At 41.9% G+C, this 16,943-nt stretch overlaps 1 protein-coding gene across 1 annotated transcript in view; it reads right to left on the bottom strand.

Annotated features, from left to right (window-relative positions):
• LOC113447981 (sodium channel protein type 5 subunit alpha-like) overlaps positions 1-16,719 on the bottom strand; it is a 60,906-nt gene extending 44,187 nt beyond the window's left edge. The window contains 6 exon segments of the mRNA XM_087917881.1: positions 2,927-3,068; positions 6,068-6,131; positions 7,552-7,761; positions 9,307-9,398; positions 13,188-13,316; positions 16,637-16,719. Of these exon segments, the coding sequence (XP_087774007.1) occupies positions 2,927-3,068; positions 6,068-6,131; positions 7,552-7,761; positions 9,307-9,398; positions 13,188-13,316; positions 16,637-16,698 (699 nt within the window). The 5' untranslated portion in view covers positions 16,699-16,719.
• Positions 16,720-16,943: the final 224 nt, after the last annotated feature.

The raw sequence follows: 16,943 nt of genomic DNA, 5'->3' as shown, positions 1-16,943 counted from the left end.
TAAACTGTGGATCAACCTCAGGAAAATGGCAGCCTAGAAAGTCTCGTTGTCCTTATGAAAATGTGTATGTTGCTCAGGAAGTCACAATATGAGAAAAACACATTGAAACAGACTGGTTCTTTTTCAGCACAGAAAAGGGTGTACATTCCTTAGTTGGATGGGATAATAAAGATAAATGAATATTTCAGCTGGATCAGATCATGCATTCTCTCCCAGCAGTGTAATGTGCTGTGCATTGTTGTTAGCCTATGGTACTTTAACCAAACACTTCTGGAGTATTTCTGAGTGGAGGAGGGTTAGTTATGTACAAGAACTCTGGATTAAATTCATTTGTTCTACTTATTTTAGGCCATTTTTTCCACTTCAAAAGTCCCTCGGTTGTTTTATGGCCTGTCAGTCTTACAGGGTTGCTGTTAATGTGAGAGAGAAAAATGGAGAAAGGAATGCTATATTCACTGTCTTGTGATAGATGAATGAATGAATGAATGAATGAATGAATGAATGAATGAATGAACCAACCAACCAACCAACCAGCCAACCAACCAACCAGTATGGTCTTGTGTTTAAGGCACTAGGCTAGAAATCGGAGATGTTAAGTTCTAGTCTCGCCTTAGGCACAAAAGTCGACTGGGTGATTTTGGGCCAATCATCAGGAGATGGTGAGTTCTAGTTCCACCTTAGGCATGAAAACTGTCTTGGTAACTTTCAACTAATCCCCAGGAGGTGGTGAGTTCTAATCCTGCCTCAGGCACAAAAGTCAGCTGTGTGATTTTGGTCCAATCACTCTGCCTCAACTCACAGGGTTGTTGTTGTTGGGAAAATAGGAAGAAGAAGGAGATATGTTCCCTTCTTGGAGTTGTTTATAAAAAATATAATAAAGCTGATATGTAAATAAATAAAATGACTTTGGGATTATTAATTACAGCTTTGTAGCCCTGCCTGGTGAAGGGATGACAAATGGCTGGGCCTATTGACTAATTCCCTGCTCCTTAAGTGGAGAGGTAAGTCCACCCATCTCTTTTGCGACACCCCAAATCTGTAGGCAGTCTAACAGTAGGACTGACCCAAGCTATCCTGCATCTTGACCAACTTGAGGTGTTCAAAATCAGGGATACCAAAAACTGTGCAATGAACATCAGATTATATGTAGAATCTTTGCTCAACATTCTGTCAACTAAAAAGATACTCCTTTGGTCTTTTTAGCTGCCAGAAAAAGGGAGTGGGGGAAAAAAGGCATTCTGGAAATGCCTAGATAACCAACTCAGTAACCCAAAATTGTCGGAGCATAAGAAGGTTGTTGGAGAGCATGATGGATGACTCTTGGAGATGGATGTGTCCTGTTGGAGAAGTCACATCCAGGGGGTGGGGGAAAGACCAGGGTCAAGGGGGAAATGTATGAGGTGATTTAGTATTGGCTGCACCCAGCCACGCACCAACATGGCAATTTCTAATAAACCAATTTACTTTTTCTGAGATGCGGCTAGGGGGATTTATTGGAGCCCTGACACATTCTTTCTAAGACTCCAAAATAAGAGGAACTGGGCAAAAGTACAAGTTGTAGACCCCAAACAATTTTTTCCATTAAAATTTGCAGAGTATTTCCCACAATTTAACATTGCCTACACGCCTAGCCACTTCTCAAGCTGCAGGGATCCCTCCAATCTGTGGGAGATTCCCAAGCACGGATCCATTGACTCCATGTAGCTTAATCTGTTTATCATCATTCCCTAGGATGAGATCAGACTGGGGAAAAGAGTTTTCTGCTTGTGTGGCGTGAACCTCGCGGCACTTCAGGCTGCAGGAGGTCATCATAATTAAAAATACTTCCCTGTGCTAAAAATATTCATGCTGCCATCTTTAGTTACTTTAGGATGCTTGGGGGACCAAAGACAGGATGCAAACATTTTATTGAATCAGTAAATAAACTCTGCAATCAGGTCAAAAAAAGAACAAACACCAGCAGCCAAGCAGGGAACTAAGGTTTTTATCAGGCAGAATAGTTGTGTGCACGGAGAGAGCTTTGTATGAGTAAATGCCTATGGAGATTCTCAATCATCAAGGTCATGGTTGTCCCAAAAGACCACACCTAGAATACTGCATCCAGTTTTGGTCACCACACTATAAAAAAAGATGTTGAGACTCCAGAAAGAGTGCAGAGAAGAGCAACCAGGATGATTAGGGGACTGGAGACTAAAACATATGAAGAACGGTTGCAGGAACTGGGCATGGCTAGTCTAGTGAAGAGAAGGACCAGGGGAGACAGGAGAGCAGTCTTCCAATATTTGAGGGGCTGCCACACAGAGGAAGGGGTCAAGCTATTCTCCAAGGTCAGACAAGGAATAATGGATGGAAACTGAACAAGGAGAGGTTTAACCTGGAAATAAGGAGGAATTTTCTGACAGTGAGAACAATCAACCCATGGAACAGAAGTTGCCTTTGGAAGTGGTGGGAGCATCATCACTGGAAGCTTTCAAGATGAAACTGGACTGCCATCTGTCATAAATAATGTAGGGTCTCCTGCTTGGGTGAGGGTAGATGACCTACAAGGTCCCTTCCAACTCTATTATAAATCTAAATCTAAAAGGAACTGGACTTTCCTGTTGTTGTTGTTTTTCCTTGAAAACAGGCCTTTCTGCAGTCCCAAGAAGGTTCCACATCCATTTGCACTGTGATACAGATGACTCTGAGGATACAGTTGGCCTTAATGACTCCCAGAGTGCAAATAACCACATGGCTGCAAAGAAAACGAATTTTTCTAATTTTCTACCAGAACTGAAAGAACCTTCCTGAATGAGAAGTGAAACCTTTTCAAGGAAAAAGAAGAAGAAATTCCAGTTGCCTCCTGGAAAAGCACATTGCCGACTTTGCGTCCTGCAAAGCAACTTCAGCAAGCTGCGGAGAACTAAAACAAGAGCTACATACGCACCTGTTGGTAGAGGCGTTCCCAGTAGTCTTGCGTCATGAGGCGAAACAAGGAGAGGAAAGCCCATCCAAAAGTATCAAAGCTGGTGAAGCCAAAATCAGGATTATCTCCGACTTTCAGGCACACGTATTGTGGTGGGCAGGACCTTTAAAAAGACAGTGTTCTCACTTAAACCAGAGTGCAGGTAGTCCTCACTTAATGACTGTAATTGGGACCAGCAAGTCTATCTCTAAGTGATATGGTCATTAAGAGATTACTTTGCTTGTAACAATGGCAGTTCTGACAACACCCAATTGCTGTTGTTAAATGAATCCCATGTGGTCATTAAGTGAGGACCCATAGGGATCCAAGCTATTTCTGGAAAATGCCTCCAGTTCCATTCCCCTCCCCCACATCAAAGTTACCCTAAATGTGAAGTCACACCAGCTAAGAAAAAAAACCCTGCTAACTGAACTTCCTAAGTAAAAATAATGTATTTTGCTATAAATGTTTTTTTATGTTCTTGTTTATGCATGTCTAGCCCGTGGGATACTGCGAAACTCTTCATCTGCTCAACTTTTGATTCACTAGATTTCACTTTTATTTTATTTTATTTAGTTTAGTTTGTTAAGCATGTATGAGAAAACAAGTACAAGTATGAACATAACATATAAACATATAAGTATAAACAGGTATATCCATAATAAATGAATATGAATAAATGGGAACAGTGGGACGGAGATGGAAGGCATACTGGTGTGCTTATGTACGCCCCCTTACAGACCTCTTAGGAATGGAGTGAGGTCCACAGTAGCCAGTTTAAGGTTAAAGTTTTGGGGGCTTGAGGAAGTAAAAACAAAGTCAGGTAGGGAATTCCAGGCATTGACCATTCTGTTGCTGAAGTCGTATTTTCTGCAATCGAATTTGGTGCAGTTTACTTTGAGTTTGTATCTATTGTTTGCCCATGTGTTATTGCGGTGGAAGCTGAAGTACTCATTGACACGTAGGATGTTGTAGCAGACAGTTTTGTGTACTAAGCTTAGAACAGACCATATGGGTGTAGTTCTAGTTTGTCTAGGTCCAATATTTCAAACCTGGTGGCTTAAGGTATTCTGTTGCAAGCTAAGGAGTTGAGTACTCTTCTCGTGAAATACCTCTGGACTCGCTCAATTGTATTGATGTCTGTTATACCAGGGGTCCCCAGCCACCGGGCCACAGACTGGTACCGGTCCGTGGAACATTTCCTACTGGGCCGCCGGTTTGCTGGGCACCGCCATCTTGTTTGACGAGAAAGTGCTTCCGGGTGAGCTTTTCCGGTTGCAAAGCGGCGTTTGGGTCCTGAAGGAATCCTCGCACCTTAGTTTCATCGAAGGGGGGGGCTTCGAACGAAACTAAGGCGCGAGGATTCTTTCAGCACCCAAGGCAAGGCGAGCCGAGCGGCCGTCCGGAAGCGAAGCCCATAGACAAAGGTACAAAGGAGGAGTTGAAGGTGGCGGGGAGAAGTGGGGGACAGCTGGCTGGCCGGTCGCTCGACTCGCCTTGCCTTGTCATGCGTGCTGATGCCGGTACCGGGCCACGGATCATTTTGTGATGCTGGTACCGGGCCGTGGCACAAAAAAGGTTGGGGCCCACTGTGTTATACAATGTGGATAAGTACTTTTTTTGTATTTATGTAAGTAAGCGTTTTGGCTTTGAGGCCTATTGGGGAAGATGCTAGTCCTCATATATCTCTTACAGCCCTTTGAATTAGAGACTCCTATGTAGGATGGCTTTCAGCACCAAACTAAAGGTGGGAAGATAGTTTGTTTGGGAAGTTAAAACTTACATCATCTAGGCTTTTAAGGTTTACTTTTTCCTGGCTTTCCTGACTATTGTAATCAGCGGTTTTATTTGTCCTTTCTTGGTATTTTATTTTTTTCATTGTTAACTGCTCTCTCGTCACGGTCCAATTGCAGAATTCAAATTTAATGAGTACAGGGTAGTCCTCGATTTACAACCATTCATTTAGTTAGTGACCAATCAAGGTTACAACAGCATTGGAAAAAAAGTGACTTATGCCTATTTTTCATTCTTACGACCCATTGTGTGATGACCTGGGGCATGGCACAAAGGCAACACAGGTACATAAGTTACTTTACATAAGTAACAGTTACATAAGTAACTTTAATACCTCCAACTTTGCCCCAATATCCAGGTTACCTTCAGCTGGAGAAAAAACTCTTCCCAAAAGAGTCTTTAAGTGGAGGAAATTCAGTCCGAAAGCAAAGTACATATAAACTGTAAATAAAAATCCACACAAACCACGCTGCAGCACTTAACTGGACAGGGCAGGATAAGGAATTGCAGACTTCAAAGGCCAACAAATCACACACAGTTGGGAAGATGCCAGGAACCCAGATAAGCCTCGACAATAAAAGATAACTCACAATTTGCTTCCAACAACTTTGCTGTGCCTAGCTTCCCTTTTTAAAAATCTTGTTCCCAGCTGCAGCTAATGAAGAGAATCAGGGCCCTTTCCTTCCCCATAAGCCATGCAACTCACGTTGCTCCCTTCTCCATTCCTCCCTGCGTGCCCTAGGATGAAGAGGGGGTGGGCCTGGGTCTTCCTCCGAATTCCCTCTCCCTTGCTCTACCTCTCCCCTGCTCTGCCCAGCTGGATTTTGCTCTTCTCAGTTTCTTCCACAGCCAACACCCTCCAAATCAGATTCCGACAGGGGCATGACACATTGCAGCCATCCCCATTATCACATGATCAAAATTCAGATGCTTGGCAATTGATACGTATTTATGATGGTTGCCATGTCTCCCGGGGTCATGTGATCCCCTTTTACAACCCTCCAAGAAGCAAAGTCAATGGGGAAGCCCAGATTCACTTAACAACCCTGTGATGAACTCAACAGCGGAGTGATTCACTTAACAAAGGTGGCAAGACAGGTCATAAAACAGAACATCACTCACTTAACAGCTGTTTTTGCTTAGCAGTGGAAATTTTGTGCTCAGCTGCGGTCATAGGTCGAGGACTGCCTGTGGCCACAGCAGGAGCAATAGGGGAAAAATATTCTCCAAATTGTTATTCTGTTGAAATGCAGCCTCTGTCAGCCATCCTGAGCTTTTCAATCAAGGGGAAAATTTCAAAATGGGCAAATAACAGCTCGAGCCACTTACCCTCCATCGGAACCATTGCGACACAGCAAAAAGTCTTCAGTGCCATTTTTCAATTGGTAATTTTCTGCAAAACCAGAAAGACCAGCTCTATCAATAATAAATAACAGCTCCTTGGACACATAGTTTTTGATCGTCAAAACAATAAGATCAAACAAATCAGCCCTTGTTTCCCCAAACTGTCTTCCATTCCATCTCTTCTGAAGCATCTTTCTCTTAATATTCAGTCAAAAACACATCTTTGTCCTTCTTTCTTGCATATGTTACGTTTTTAAATCCGAAATCACTAATGTGCATTCATGCAGGAATCAGGGGTGGGATTCATCCGGTGTTACTATCGGTTCGGTGACTACGTTTTGCTTCGCGCAGATGTGTGTCAGATTCACGTTGCGCACATGTGTAAAAAAACCTTAAGCTGTGTCGCCTGGACAACTGAAAAGTGCTGCACGCAGGTGCACAGCATTTGAAAAGTCTCTTTTTTTCCTGCTTTTTCAACCTCAGCTATGCCGCGCAAAGCAGCTGAGGTTGAAAAAGCAAAAAATAAAGGACAGGTAAGAGCCCGGGTGGGCGGGTGGGCCAAACAGCAGCAAACAGAGAACCGGTTCGGTGTCTGTTCCTCTTCAGAGCTACCGGTTCTATAGAGCTGGGCAGAACCAGTAGCATCCCACCCCTGGCAGGAATGTAGTTTTCAGCAGCACGCTCTGAATGAAACCTCTTTTTTCCTTAAGAACAAGTACATCATTTTAAATAAAAAGAGTAAGACAGCCTCCAGCCAATCTCCCTACATTCTGAAGTTTTCTAAGTCCCAAATATGGGATTGAATCCTTACTGTCTCATTCATAGAATAGAATGTAGTAGAATAGAATAGAATAGAATAGAATAGAATAGAATAGAATAGAATAGAATGGAATGGAATGGAATGGAATGGAATGGAATGGAATGGAGTGGAGTGGAGTGGAGTGGAGTGGAGTGGAGTGGAGTGGAATGGAATGGAATGGAATAGAATAGAATAGAATAGAATAGAATAGAATAGAATAGAATAGAATAGAATAGAATGTAGTAAAATAGAATGGAATGGAATGGAATGGAATGGAATGGAGTAGAGTAGAGTAGAGTAGAGTAGAGTAGAGTAGAGTAGAGTAGAGTAGAGTAGAGTAGAGTAGAGTAGAGTAGAGTAGAACTAGAAATAGAACAGAACAGAACAGAACAGAATAGAATACTTTATTGGCCAAGTGTGATTGGACACACAAGGAATTTGTCTTGGTGCAAATGCTCTCAGTGTACATAAAAAGGCAAGATACATCCGTCAAGAGTCAAGAATCATCAGGTACAACACTTAATAATAGTCATAGGGTATAATAAGCAACCAAATCTTACTAGGAAACAGTTCTAGAATATTTCCCTTCCCCACTTTCCATACATAGCCCAAAGAGGAGGCCGAAATATGTAATGAATTAATCATAATGGCAGGTGCTGAGGTATCTTACCTTTAGAGTTGATGAAAATCTCATAAGAAATGTTACTTATGCTCTGATTGATAAATTCCGTATAGTTCCTGACACATTTCTGTTTCAGATGTCCCTTGAAGAGTTGGAGGCCAATGAGGGCGAAGACGCTCAAGCAGAAAACAGTCAAGATCATCACGTCTGTGAGTTTCTTCACCGACTGGATCAAAGCTCCAACAATGACCTTCAGGCCTTCAGAGAACGAAAGAAAGACCAAGATCATAAGAACTGGAGAACTTCAGTGCTAGCGACGTGGCCTAGTTTGGGTAATGAAACAAGAAAGCAACCAAGCCCACAGGACCCCTCAGGCCCGGACCCCTTTAATCTCAGTATAAAACAGATGTTGAGACCAGAGGTGGGATTCAATTTTTTTTTTAACTACCGGTTCTGTGGACGTGGCTTGCTGGGCATGGCAGGGGAAGGATACTGCAAAATCTCCAGTCAGAGGCGGTATTTGCCAGTTCTCCGAACTACTCAAAATTTCCGCTACCGGTTCTCCAGAACTGGTCAGAACCTGCTGAATACCCACCTCTGGGTGAGACTCTAGAAACAGTGCAGTGAAGAGAAACAAAGATGATAAAGGGGCTGGAGGCAAAAACATAAGAAGAATGGTTGCAGCAATTGGGTATGTCTAGTCCAGGGGTGTCAAACTCGATTTCATTGAGGGCCGCATCAGGGTTGTGCATGACCAACCATGGAGGGTGCGACCAAGGTGGGCATGACCAGCTCAAAGTCTCTGATGTTGGGGAGCTCCTGTGATGGCCAAGCGCTAAGGCAGGACTCTCCCTCACTCTCATTATAATCTCCTTCCTTCCTTCCTTTTCTTCTTTTTCTTTCTTGCTCTCTTCCCACCTTTCCTTTTTCCTTTGCCTTTCCTCTTTCCCTTCCTCCTTTCCTGTCCCTTTTTGCACGCTCAAATGCAAAAGGGGAAACATTTTTTTTCCTATTGTTTTGTTTTTAGTCTGTTTTGCTGGCCCTCTGCCAGTGAAAATAGAGCTCGGGGCGGGTGTGTGTGTGTGTGTGTGTGCAACCCTCCCGTGCCCCGTTTTTGGCTGTGATGACCTCCTGTAGCCCTCTGCCAGTGAAAACAGAGCTCGGGAGGCTGTGTGCAGCCCCCTGCACCCATTTTCAGCCACCACGGCCTTCTGCAGCCCTCTGTCAGAGAATATAGAGCTCGGAGGACACACCCCATTTTTGTCACAATGGCCTCTTGCAGGCCTCTGCCAGCCAAAACAGAGTTTAGGGGGGTGCAGGCCAGTCCTTTGCTGCTTCCAGGTCAGCCCCATGGACCAGATCTAAGCACCCCACAGGTTGGATCTGGCCCCCAGGCCTTGAGTTGGATACCCCGGTCTAGTGTATTGACAAGAAGGACCAGGGGAGACATGATAGCAGTGTTCCCATATCTCAAGAGCTACCACAAAGAAGAGGGGGTGGTCACCCTATTCTTCAAAGCACCCAAAGACAGGACAAGAAGCAATGGTTGGAAACTAATCAAGGAGAGAAGTAATCTAGAACTAAGGAGACATTTCCTGACAGAGCAATTAATTATCTTCAGGCGTTGTGGGTGCCCCAACGCTGGAGGTGTTTAAGAAGAGATTGGATAACCATTTGTATGAAATGGTATAGCATATAATACTTGAGCTGGGGGGTTGGACTAGAAGACCTCCAGGGTCCCTCCCAACTCTTCATATTTTGTTATTCTTATCACCATGAGAAATTATTCCAAAAATTTCATACCTGGGACAATGGAAATTGTTTTCAAAGCCCTCAACACTCGGAACATCCGAAGAACGGAGACATTTCCCAGTTCAATAAACTCCCCTATATACCTGTAACATCAACATAGGGTAAATGTCAGTGTTAGGGCCCACTCTGCCTCTGGAAGAGGGGGTTGATTCTGGCTTTGTTTAAACCCCCCATTAAACATCACCAATCAGTGGGAAGAAACATCTATCAGGAATTGAGCAGATTCAATCTCTGCCTAGTCCAGCAACAAAATTATTGTTATTGTTGTGGTCTGTCACAAAACCAGATGTTCAGACTGGATTGGGCATTTTTTATCAACCTATTGAGTTCTTCCCAAGGATAGGCAGATGCTGTCATTTAATAATATTAAACTTAACATTGTAGGATGTAAATTGTTCCACATAAAACTGCCTATTGCCATTGCTACTGAATGCCTTTGCTGCCTGCTTTGCCATGAGACTATGTTAGGTGGCAAAAATGGTTATTGAAGCGTTCTGGACTGATATTTTTGCAAAATAAATAAGTGCAAATGTGATATATGCGAATCAATGCAAAAAAAATAGACACAAATGGAACGTTTGACATCTGGGGATTAATTGTCCATGGAGAACTTCAAGCCTCTTCCTCAAAGGTGCCTACAGGGGAAGCTTCAAGAACAACAGGAATAGCCGACACTCCAGAAGATAGGCTTAAGATACAGAAGGATCTTGGCAGACTCAAACATTGGGCGCTATCTAACAAAATGAAATTTAATGATGAAAAAAGTTTGGTTCTACATTTAGGCAAGAAAAATCAAATACACAGGTACAGTATAGGTGGTACTTGGCTCAATAATAGTAACTGTGAGTGGGATCTCGAAGTCCTAGTGGACAACCATTTAAATATGAGCCAGCCGTGTGCAGCAGCTGCCAAAAAAGCCAACACAGTTCTAGGCTAGAATCAAGATCACGTGAAGGGTTAATACCACTTTATAATGCCTTAATAAGGCCATTCTTGGAATACTGCATCCAGTTTTGGTTGCCACAATGTAAAAAAGATGTTGAGACTCTAGAAAGAGTGCAGAGAAGAGCAACCAAGATGATTAGGGGACTGGAGGCTAAAACATATGAAAGGTTGCAGGAACTGGTTATGTCTAGTTTAATGAAAAGAAGGACCAGGGGAGACATGATAGCGGTGTTCCAATATCTCAGGGGCTGCCCCAAAGAAGAGGGAGTCAAGCTATTCTCCAAAGACCCTGAGGGCAGGACAAGAAGCAAAGGGTGGAAACTAATCAGGAAGAGAAGTAATCTAGAACCACCAAGGAGAAATTTCCTGACAGAACAATTAAACAATTAACTTGCCTCCAGAAGTTGTGGATGCTCCAACACTGTAAGTTTTTAAAAAGATGTTGGAAGTGGCAGGGGAAGGATACTGTAAATCTCCATTCAATTGGAGTAACTGCCGGAATCCTGACACCCCGCTCCTGGGGGAAGGTTACTGCAAAAATCCCCATTCCCTCCCCATCTTGCTAACCTGCTTTCCATCTCCGTTCTCCTGTGCAGGGCAACAAAAGGAGACCCAAGCAATCACCTGGTACTCAATGGGAGGCAGAGAATAGATGGGGGCGGGGCCAGTCAGAGGTGGTATTGGCCGGTTCTCTGAACTACTCAAAATTTCCACTACTGGTTCTCCAGAACTGGTCAGAACCGGCTGAATACCCACCTCTGGGCAATAGGCTGACTCTGTAAACTGCTTTAGAGAGGGCTATAAACCACTATAAGTGGCATATAAGTCTAAGTGTTAAGTGCTGGTGCTATGAGTTCTTGGATCAAGTACAGAAGGCAGTTCCTCCTTCTCATTACTAACCAGCTACATCTGCATGCTTTCCCCACCTGAAGCCTCATGACTGTCCTGCCGTGGTTGTGCTTCATCCAAGTCCCTCTCAGCCAGCTGTTTGACCAACTCCCCTCCAGAGTGTCTGGGACTGGTTCACCCTCCTCCAAATTAAATTCCTTTACTCTTTTAAACTCCTTTACAAACTCCTTTACCCTTATTGACCTCACGCCATTACTAAGAGGTCTGTAAGGGGCATGCGTAAATGCACAATCGTGCCTACCAGCCCTTATTCTATTGTCCCCATTTATTCGTACCTATTTCCTGTATTCATATTCATGTTTATTCTTATACCTATTATCTTTTAAGCGATTGACAAATCAAATAAATAAATGAATTGACATCTGGAGAAGCTTCCAGGGGAATCACCTCTTACACACACACATGGTATCCCTATTTCCAAGTCTTGGCAGCATTTTTAAAGAGAGAATTCCTCCCTCCCTTTCAAACATGATTATTCTCTGTACAACAAGACATAGGAAGGGCCTCATAATTTGTAGCCTGTAATTGCCTCTTTGGTTTCCTTTCAGGAGAGTTTATGGGCTTAAAATGTGATGCTTCTTGTTAGAAAATTCAAAATATCGATCCGTTTGTCTCCCTTGACTTGAACATTCAGGCTTGAGAACATTTGCTTGATTCACTTAAGAATTGCAATGATTAGATTAATAACTAAGTAGAAAAAAAGACCATAAAATTGGGGGCAATTCACTTAACAATTGTGTTGCTTAGCAATTGAAATTCTGTGCCAATTATGGTCATAAATCAAGGATGGCCTGTATTTCTTCATTTCCGCCCCCACGAACTGATAAACCCATTCATGCATTATGAAAATTTTTGCCTAATTCTGCAAAACGAGTACAGGCAGGAAAAATTTACTTTTTCACAGAAAAACTTTTTTTTATTTTTTCTTATTTTATACTGTATACTTTTCTTATTTTATACTGTACATATATATATAATGTGTATATATATATATATAATGTGTGTGTATATATATATATATATATATATATATATATATATATATATATACACACACATACATTTATTTACCTATTTAACTATTAACTTCATTTTTACAGCATTGTTTGCAATGTCAGTAAAAAGATTGATACTACAAGTCATTCATTTCTGTTTTTCTTCAGTTAAGAAGATGAATATGTTTGATGAAGGTTGAGAACACAAAAACGCATTAATTTTTCAAGTCAGACTTTTGGAATCTGCTTCTAGACAATTATTCTGGGACTACAGGCCCCATCCTCCCCTACTAACATTCGTGCAAAGCATTTAATGGCACTATATTATTATAACTGAACCAAGAAATATCTCCTCTGATCCATCGGCAACTTGGGGACAAAGTGAAAGATTTAACTCAATATTTCTTTATACAGTGTTAAAAGCACCGTATACAGCATTAAGAGTTTTCCTGGCTAATTGTTTGATAAACCAAGTTGTTAATTTTGTTGTTATAATATTTTTTTCAGCAGCATTGTTATTATACGAGTAATGGTATCTTGGTACTCATCATTAGTTGGTTCCGGGAGGCATGATAAGTAACAAAAATCGGCAAGTACCAAAAAACAGCGAATATCAAATTATGTTTTTCCCATAAGGAAAAAGGTAGTGAGTCATAAAGCAGCCAACACTGACAAGTTATATCTTATGCTTGAATACCAAACAAACAATTAATACTGGGACAAAATGTTCATGTCAAAATGTGCGGAGTACCAAATTCTGTGAATCTCAAAGCTGTTGAGTACCAAGGTCATCACTACTTTATTTTGTACTTTTTCCTCTATTTTATTCTACCATTTTTGTATCTTTATAAAGTAGGAAATAAATATAAGCTGCTCAGATACCAGTATTTGGGCTGGAAGGATAATGAAGGGCCATCGAACAAACAAACAATAAATACATACTGTAATTCCTTGAAAAAAAAATAAGGAGGCCCACTTGCTCTTTAATTATAAGGTTGATCAAAGGAGAAAGGGGGCACTTACGCCATCACGATGACACTGAAATCCAACCAGTTCCATGGGTCGCGGAGGAAAGTGAACTCATTCAAACAGAACCCTCTCGCCAGAATCTTGATTAGACATTCAAAAGTATAAATTCCAGTGAAAGTATACCTGAGTAGGGGACAAACACAGTGGTGGGATTCAAAATTTTTTACTACTGGTTCTGTGGACAGGCTTGGTGAGCATGGCAAGGGAAGGATACTACAAAACCTCCATTCCCTCTCCACTCCTGGGGGAAGGTTACTGCAAAATCCCATTCCCTCCCCACCCCACTAACCTGCTTTCCAGCTCCATTCTCCATCCTGTGTAGGGCAACTAAAGAAGATGCAGATGATCAGCTGGGACTTGGGAGGCAGAGAATAGATGGGGCAGGGCTATTCAGAGGTGGTATCTGCTGGTTCTCCAAACTACTCAAAATTTCCGCTACCAGTTCTCCAGTACTGGTCAGAACCTGCTGAATACCACCTCTGGACATACAGGTCAACAAAAGTCAGGGTCAGCAGATTTTTAAACTTTGGATGCCAATATAATAGCCTGCCCCTGCCACTATGAAAATTTTGGATGAGAATGCCAGATCCCACCTTGGATCTTGGAAGAATTCCCCTGGAAACCTCAAATTTAAGATTTCATTCATTCATTCAGCAATCCTTGGGTGATCGGAACCATTACTTCCACACACACCATGGCCTTCCACTCCCTGAGATACATTGTGCATTTAATTACTCACATATTCTAGTAGTGAATACATAGGCGAAAGCAGGGAGTGATCACATTCAAGTTATGTGATTCACTCCTAACAAATCCTCAGGTTACAAATGGCATTGGCAGGCTCCATTATATTTGTAACTTGAGGATTACCTTTTTGTTGTTTCATTGGCTCAAAGTTGACTCAGCCCTCCATCCTTCCAAGGTGGATAAAATGAGGACCCAGATTGTTGGAGGCAATAGGTTGACTGTAAACCACTTAGAGAGGGCTATAAAAGCACTGAGAAGAGATATATAAGTCTAAGTGCTATTGGGCCTCTGGTTTGAGCTTCTTCGGCAACAGACAGAAATCTGTAATCATGCGTCATTTCAGTCTGGGCTCGTTGCTGGAGCGCCCCAAGCTGGCTGGTTTTGGGGCTAAGCCACCCCGAAGAGGTGGTGAAGATGGGGGAGACTGCCAGCAGGGTTGAGGAGAGCCGCATCTCTCCTCCTCAGCTGGCCATTACTCCCTTTCCCAAAGGTGGTTGCAGCGGTGATCAGAAATGGCTACCTCAAAGAAGAACTCGACCAGAAAAGAATATGCAGGAGGAAGATAAGAAGTGAAAGTTCTGGCTGACTAGGTTAAACTGCAAAAGCAACAACTAAGGTACTCTAGAATTTAAACTAAAAAAAAAGTAACATTTACCCAGAGCCAAGCTGCACTAAAGGCCTCCAATAAAGTAACACAATGTTGCCAGCCAATCAAGATACAAAAAGAGCCAAAAAACAGACAGAAGATATTAGAAACACCAATCAAGCAGAATACAGCAAACTCCAAGACCAATAAACACAGACCAAGACTCCCAACTAATCAGGGTGAAGAAAAAAACATTCTGGCACAGCAATAGGCTGCCCCAAATTTAAATCTGAAACCACTGTAAAAGCCTGACTCACAGATGAACATTATACAGAAGCCTGATGATGGCAGATGAGATTCTGCCAAAACATTGCTACAACTTTAAAAGCACAACTACAATGATGTGGGAAAATACCGAACAAAGCTGAATGCCATACATGTAAGTACCTGCGAAAACTTAAGGAATATATATATATATATATATATATATATATATATATATATATAGCAACACAGATGAACACTATACAGAAGCCTGATGATGGCAGATGAGATTCTGCTGAAACGTCGCTACAACTTCAAAAGCACAACTACTATGACATGGGAAAATACCGAACCAAGCCGAATGCCATATATATATGTATATATGTGTATGTGTATGTATGCATGTATGTATGTATGTATGTGTGTGTGTATATATATATATATATATATATATATATATATATATATATATATATATATATATATATATATACACACACACACATACACACACACACATACATACACATATATATATAGGTATTCAGCTTTGTTCGAGTATTTTCCACATCATTATAGTTATGCTTTTAAAGTTGTAGCAATGTTTTGGCAATGTTTCTGCTGAAACGTTGCTACAACTTTAAAAGCACAGCTTTGTTTGGGTATTTTCCCATGTCACTGTAGCACAACTACAGTGACGGGAAAATACCAAACAAGCTGTGCTTTTAAAGTTGTAACAATGTTTCGCAGAATCCATCTGCCATCATCAGGCTTCTGTATAGTGAATATACAGAATATACTATACAGAATATACTATACAGAAGCCTGATGATATACAGAAGCCTGATGATGGCAGATGAGATTCTGCCGAAACGTTGCTACAACTTTAAAAGCACAACTACAATGACGTGGGAAAATACCTGAACAAAGCTGAATACCATACATGTAAGTACCCGCAAAAACTTAAGAAAAGAAATATATATACATATACATATACATACACACACACACACACACACACACATACACACACATATATATCAGAGCCTGGAATGCTTATTTCTAGGAGGTGATGTTAACATGCCACCCGGCTTGTTCTTCATTATTCCTGTTTGCTATAACTCGAGGCACCTCTGCCAAGCTCCTCTGTATTTGGACAGGCCTGGCTGTGGCTTCATAGGATGAGTCCACATGCCCTGGGATGTGGTCCCTGCTCCCCAATGAGAAGTGGTCTCTGCTCGTCCTACAGGGTCTTTCCTTGTGTCTCAGTGCTTGGTAACTACAAGGTCATGAGAAAAGCAACAAATTGCAAGAGTTGCCATGTTAACATCACCTCCTAGAGATAAGCATTCCAGGCTGGGTCGGGCGTGGGAGAAAGCAACAACAAGAAATAAGCCTCCTTTGACCAACATGACGGAGGCAAAAACAACAGAGCTAATTATGGATGGGAGGCAGTTGAGAGGTCCTATTACCCATGCAAGGGCTAAATTGATTAATGATATATAAAGGCAAAGATCTCTGGAATGGTAGCTTAATACTCTGACGATGTCAGCAGAGGCTGACAAAAACTTAGTAAGTACATTAAAATACACACACAAACACACACACACACTTAGCAGTTAGGAAGCATGCAAATGCAAGTAGATAAATAGGTACCACTTTGGTGGGAAGCTAACAGTGTTCCATGACTTCGGACAGTGCTGGCTCAATGGCCTTGACAGATGAGCAGCGCCCCCTAGAGACTGCAACAACTAGTATCTACAGAGACTCCTTTACCTTTTTCACCCTTTTTTAACGGAATAATGCATTACAATGAAAGTGGAATACTATTGCTAAAACTACTTACTCAACGTATTTGCTTGAAGAGTTCTCTTTGCTGTTCGTCTGTGATGAATCCGAAAGAGCCATGAACACGCAGTTAGTCAAAATAGTGAGCATGATAAACCAAGTAAACAATGTGAATTATAGGAGTTTAGGAAAATGATGTTTTGGGAACATGACACTAGTCCTCACTGTCCACAGCTTACCGGTACTGTCCACATAAAATTGTTGCTCTTGGGTAGGTCCAGATTCCTAATTTACTTAAAACAGATGCAAATAAATAGGGTAACTCTGAACTAGCTCGGGGAGAAATTATTTAATCTCTGAACAGC

This window comes from Pseudonaja textilis, chromosome Z, assembly GCF_049901715.1.
Source record: "Pseudonaja textilis isolate UNSWEBS1 chromosome Z, rPseTex1.2, whole genome shotgun sequence".
Taxonomy (NCBI): Eukaryota; Metazoa; Chordata; class Lepidosauria; order Squamata; family Elapidae; genus Pseudonaja; species Pseudonaja textilis.
The sequence above is the reverse complement of the archived record's forward strand: the minus strand, read 5'-3'. Positions and strand labels throughout refer to the sequence as shown.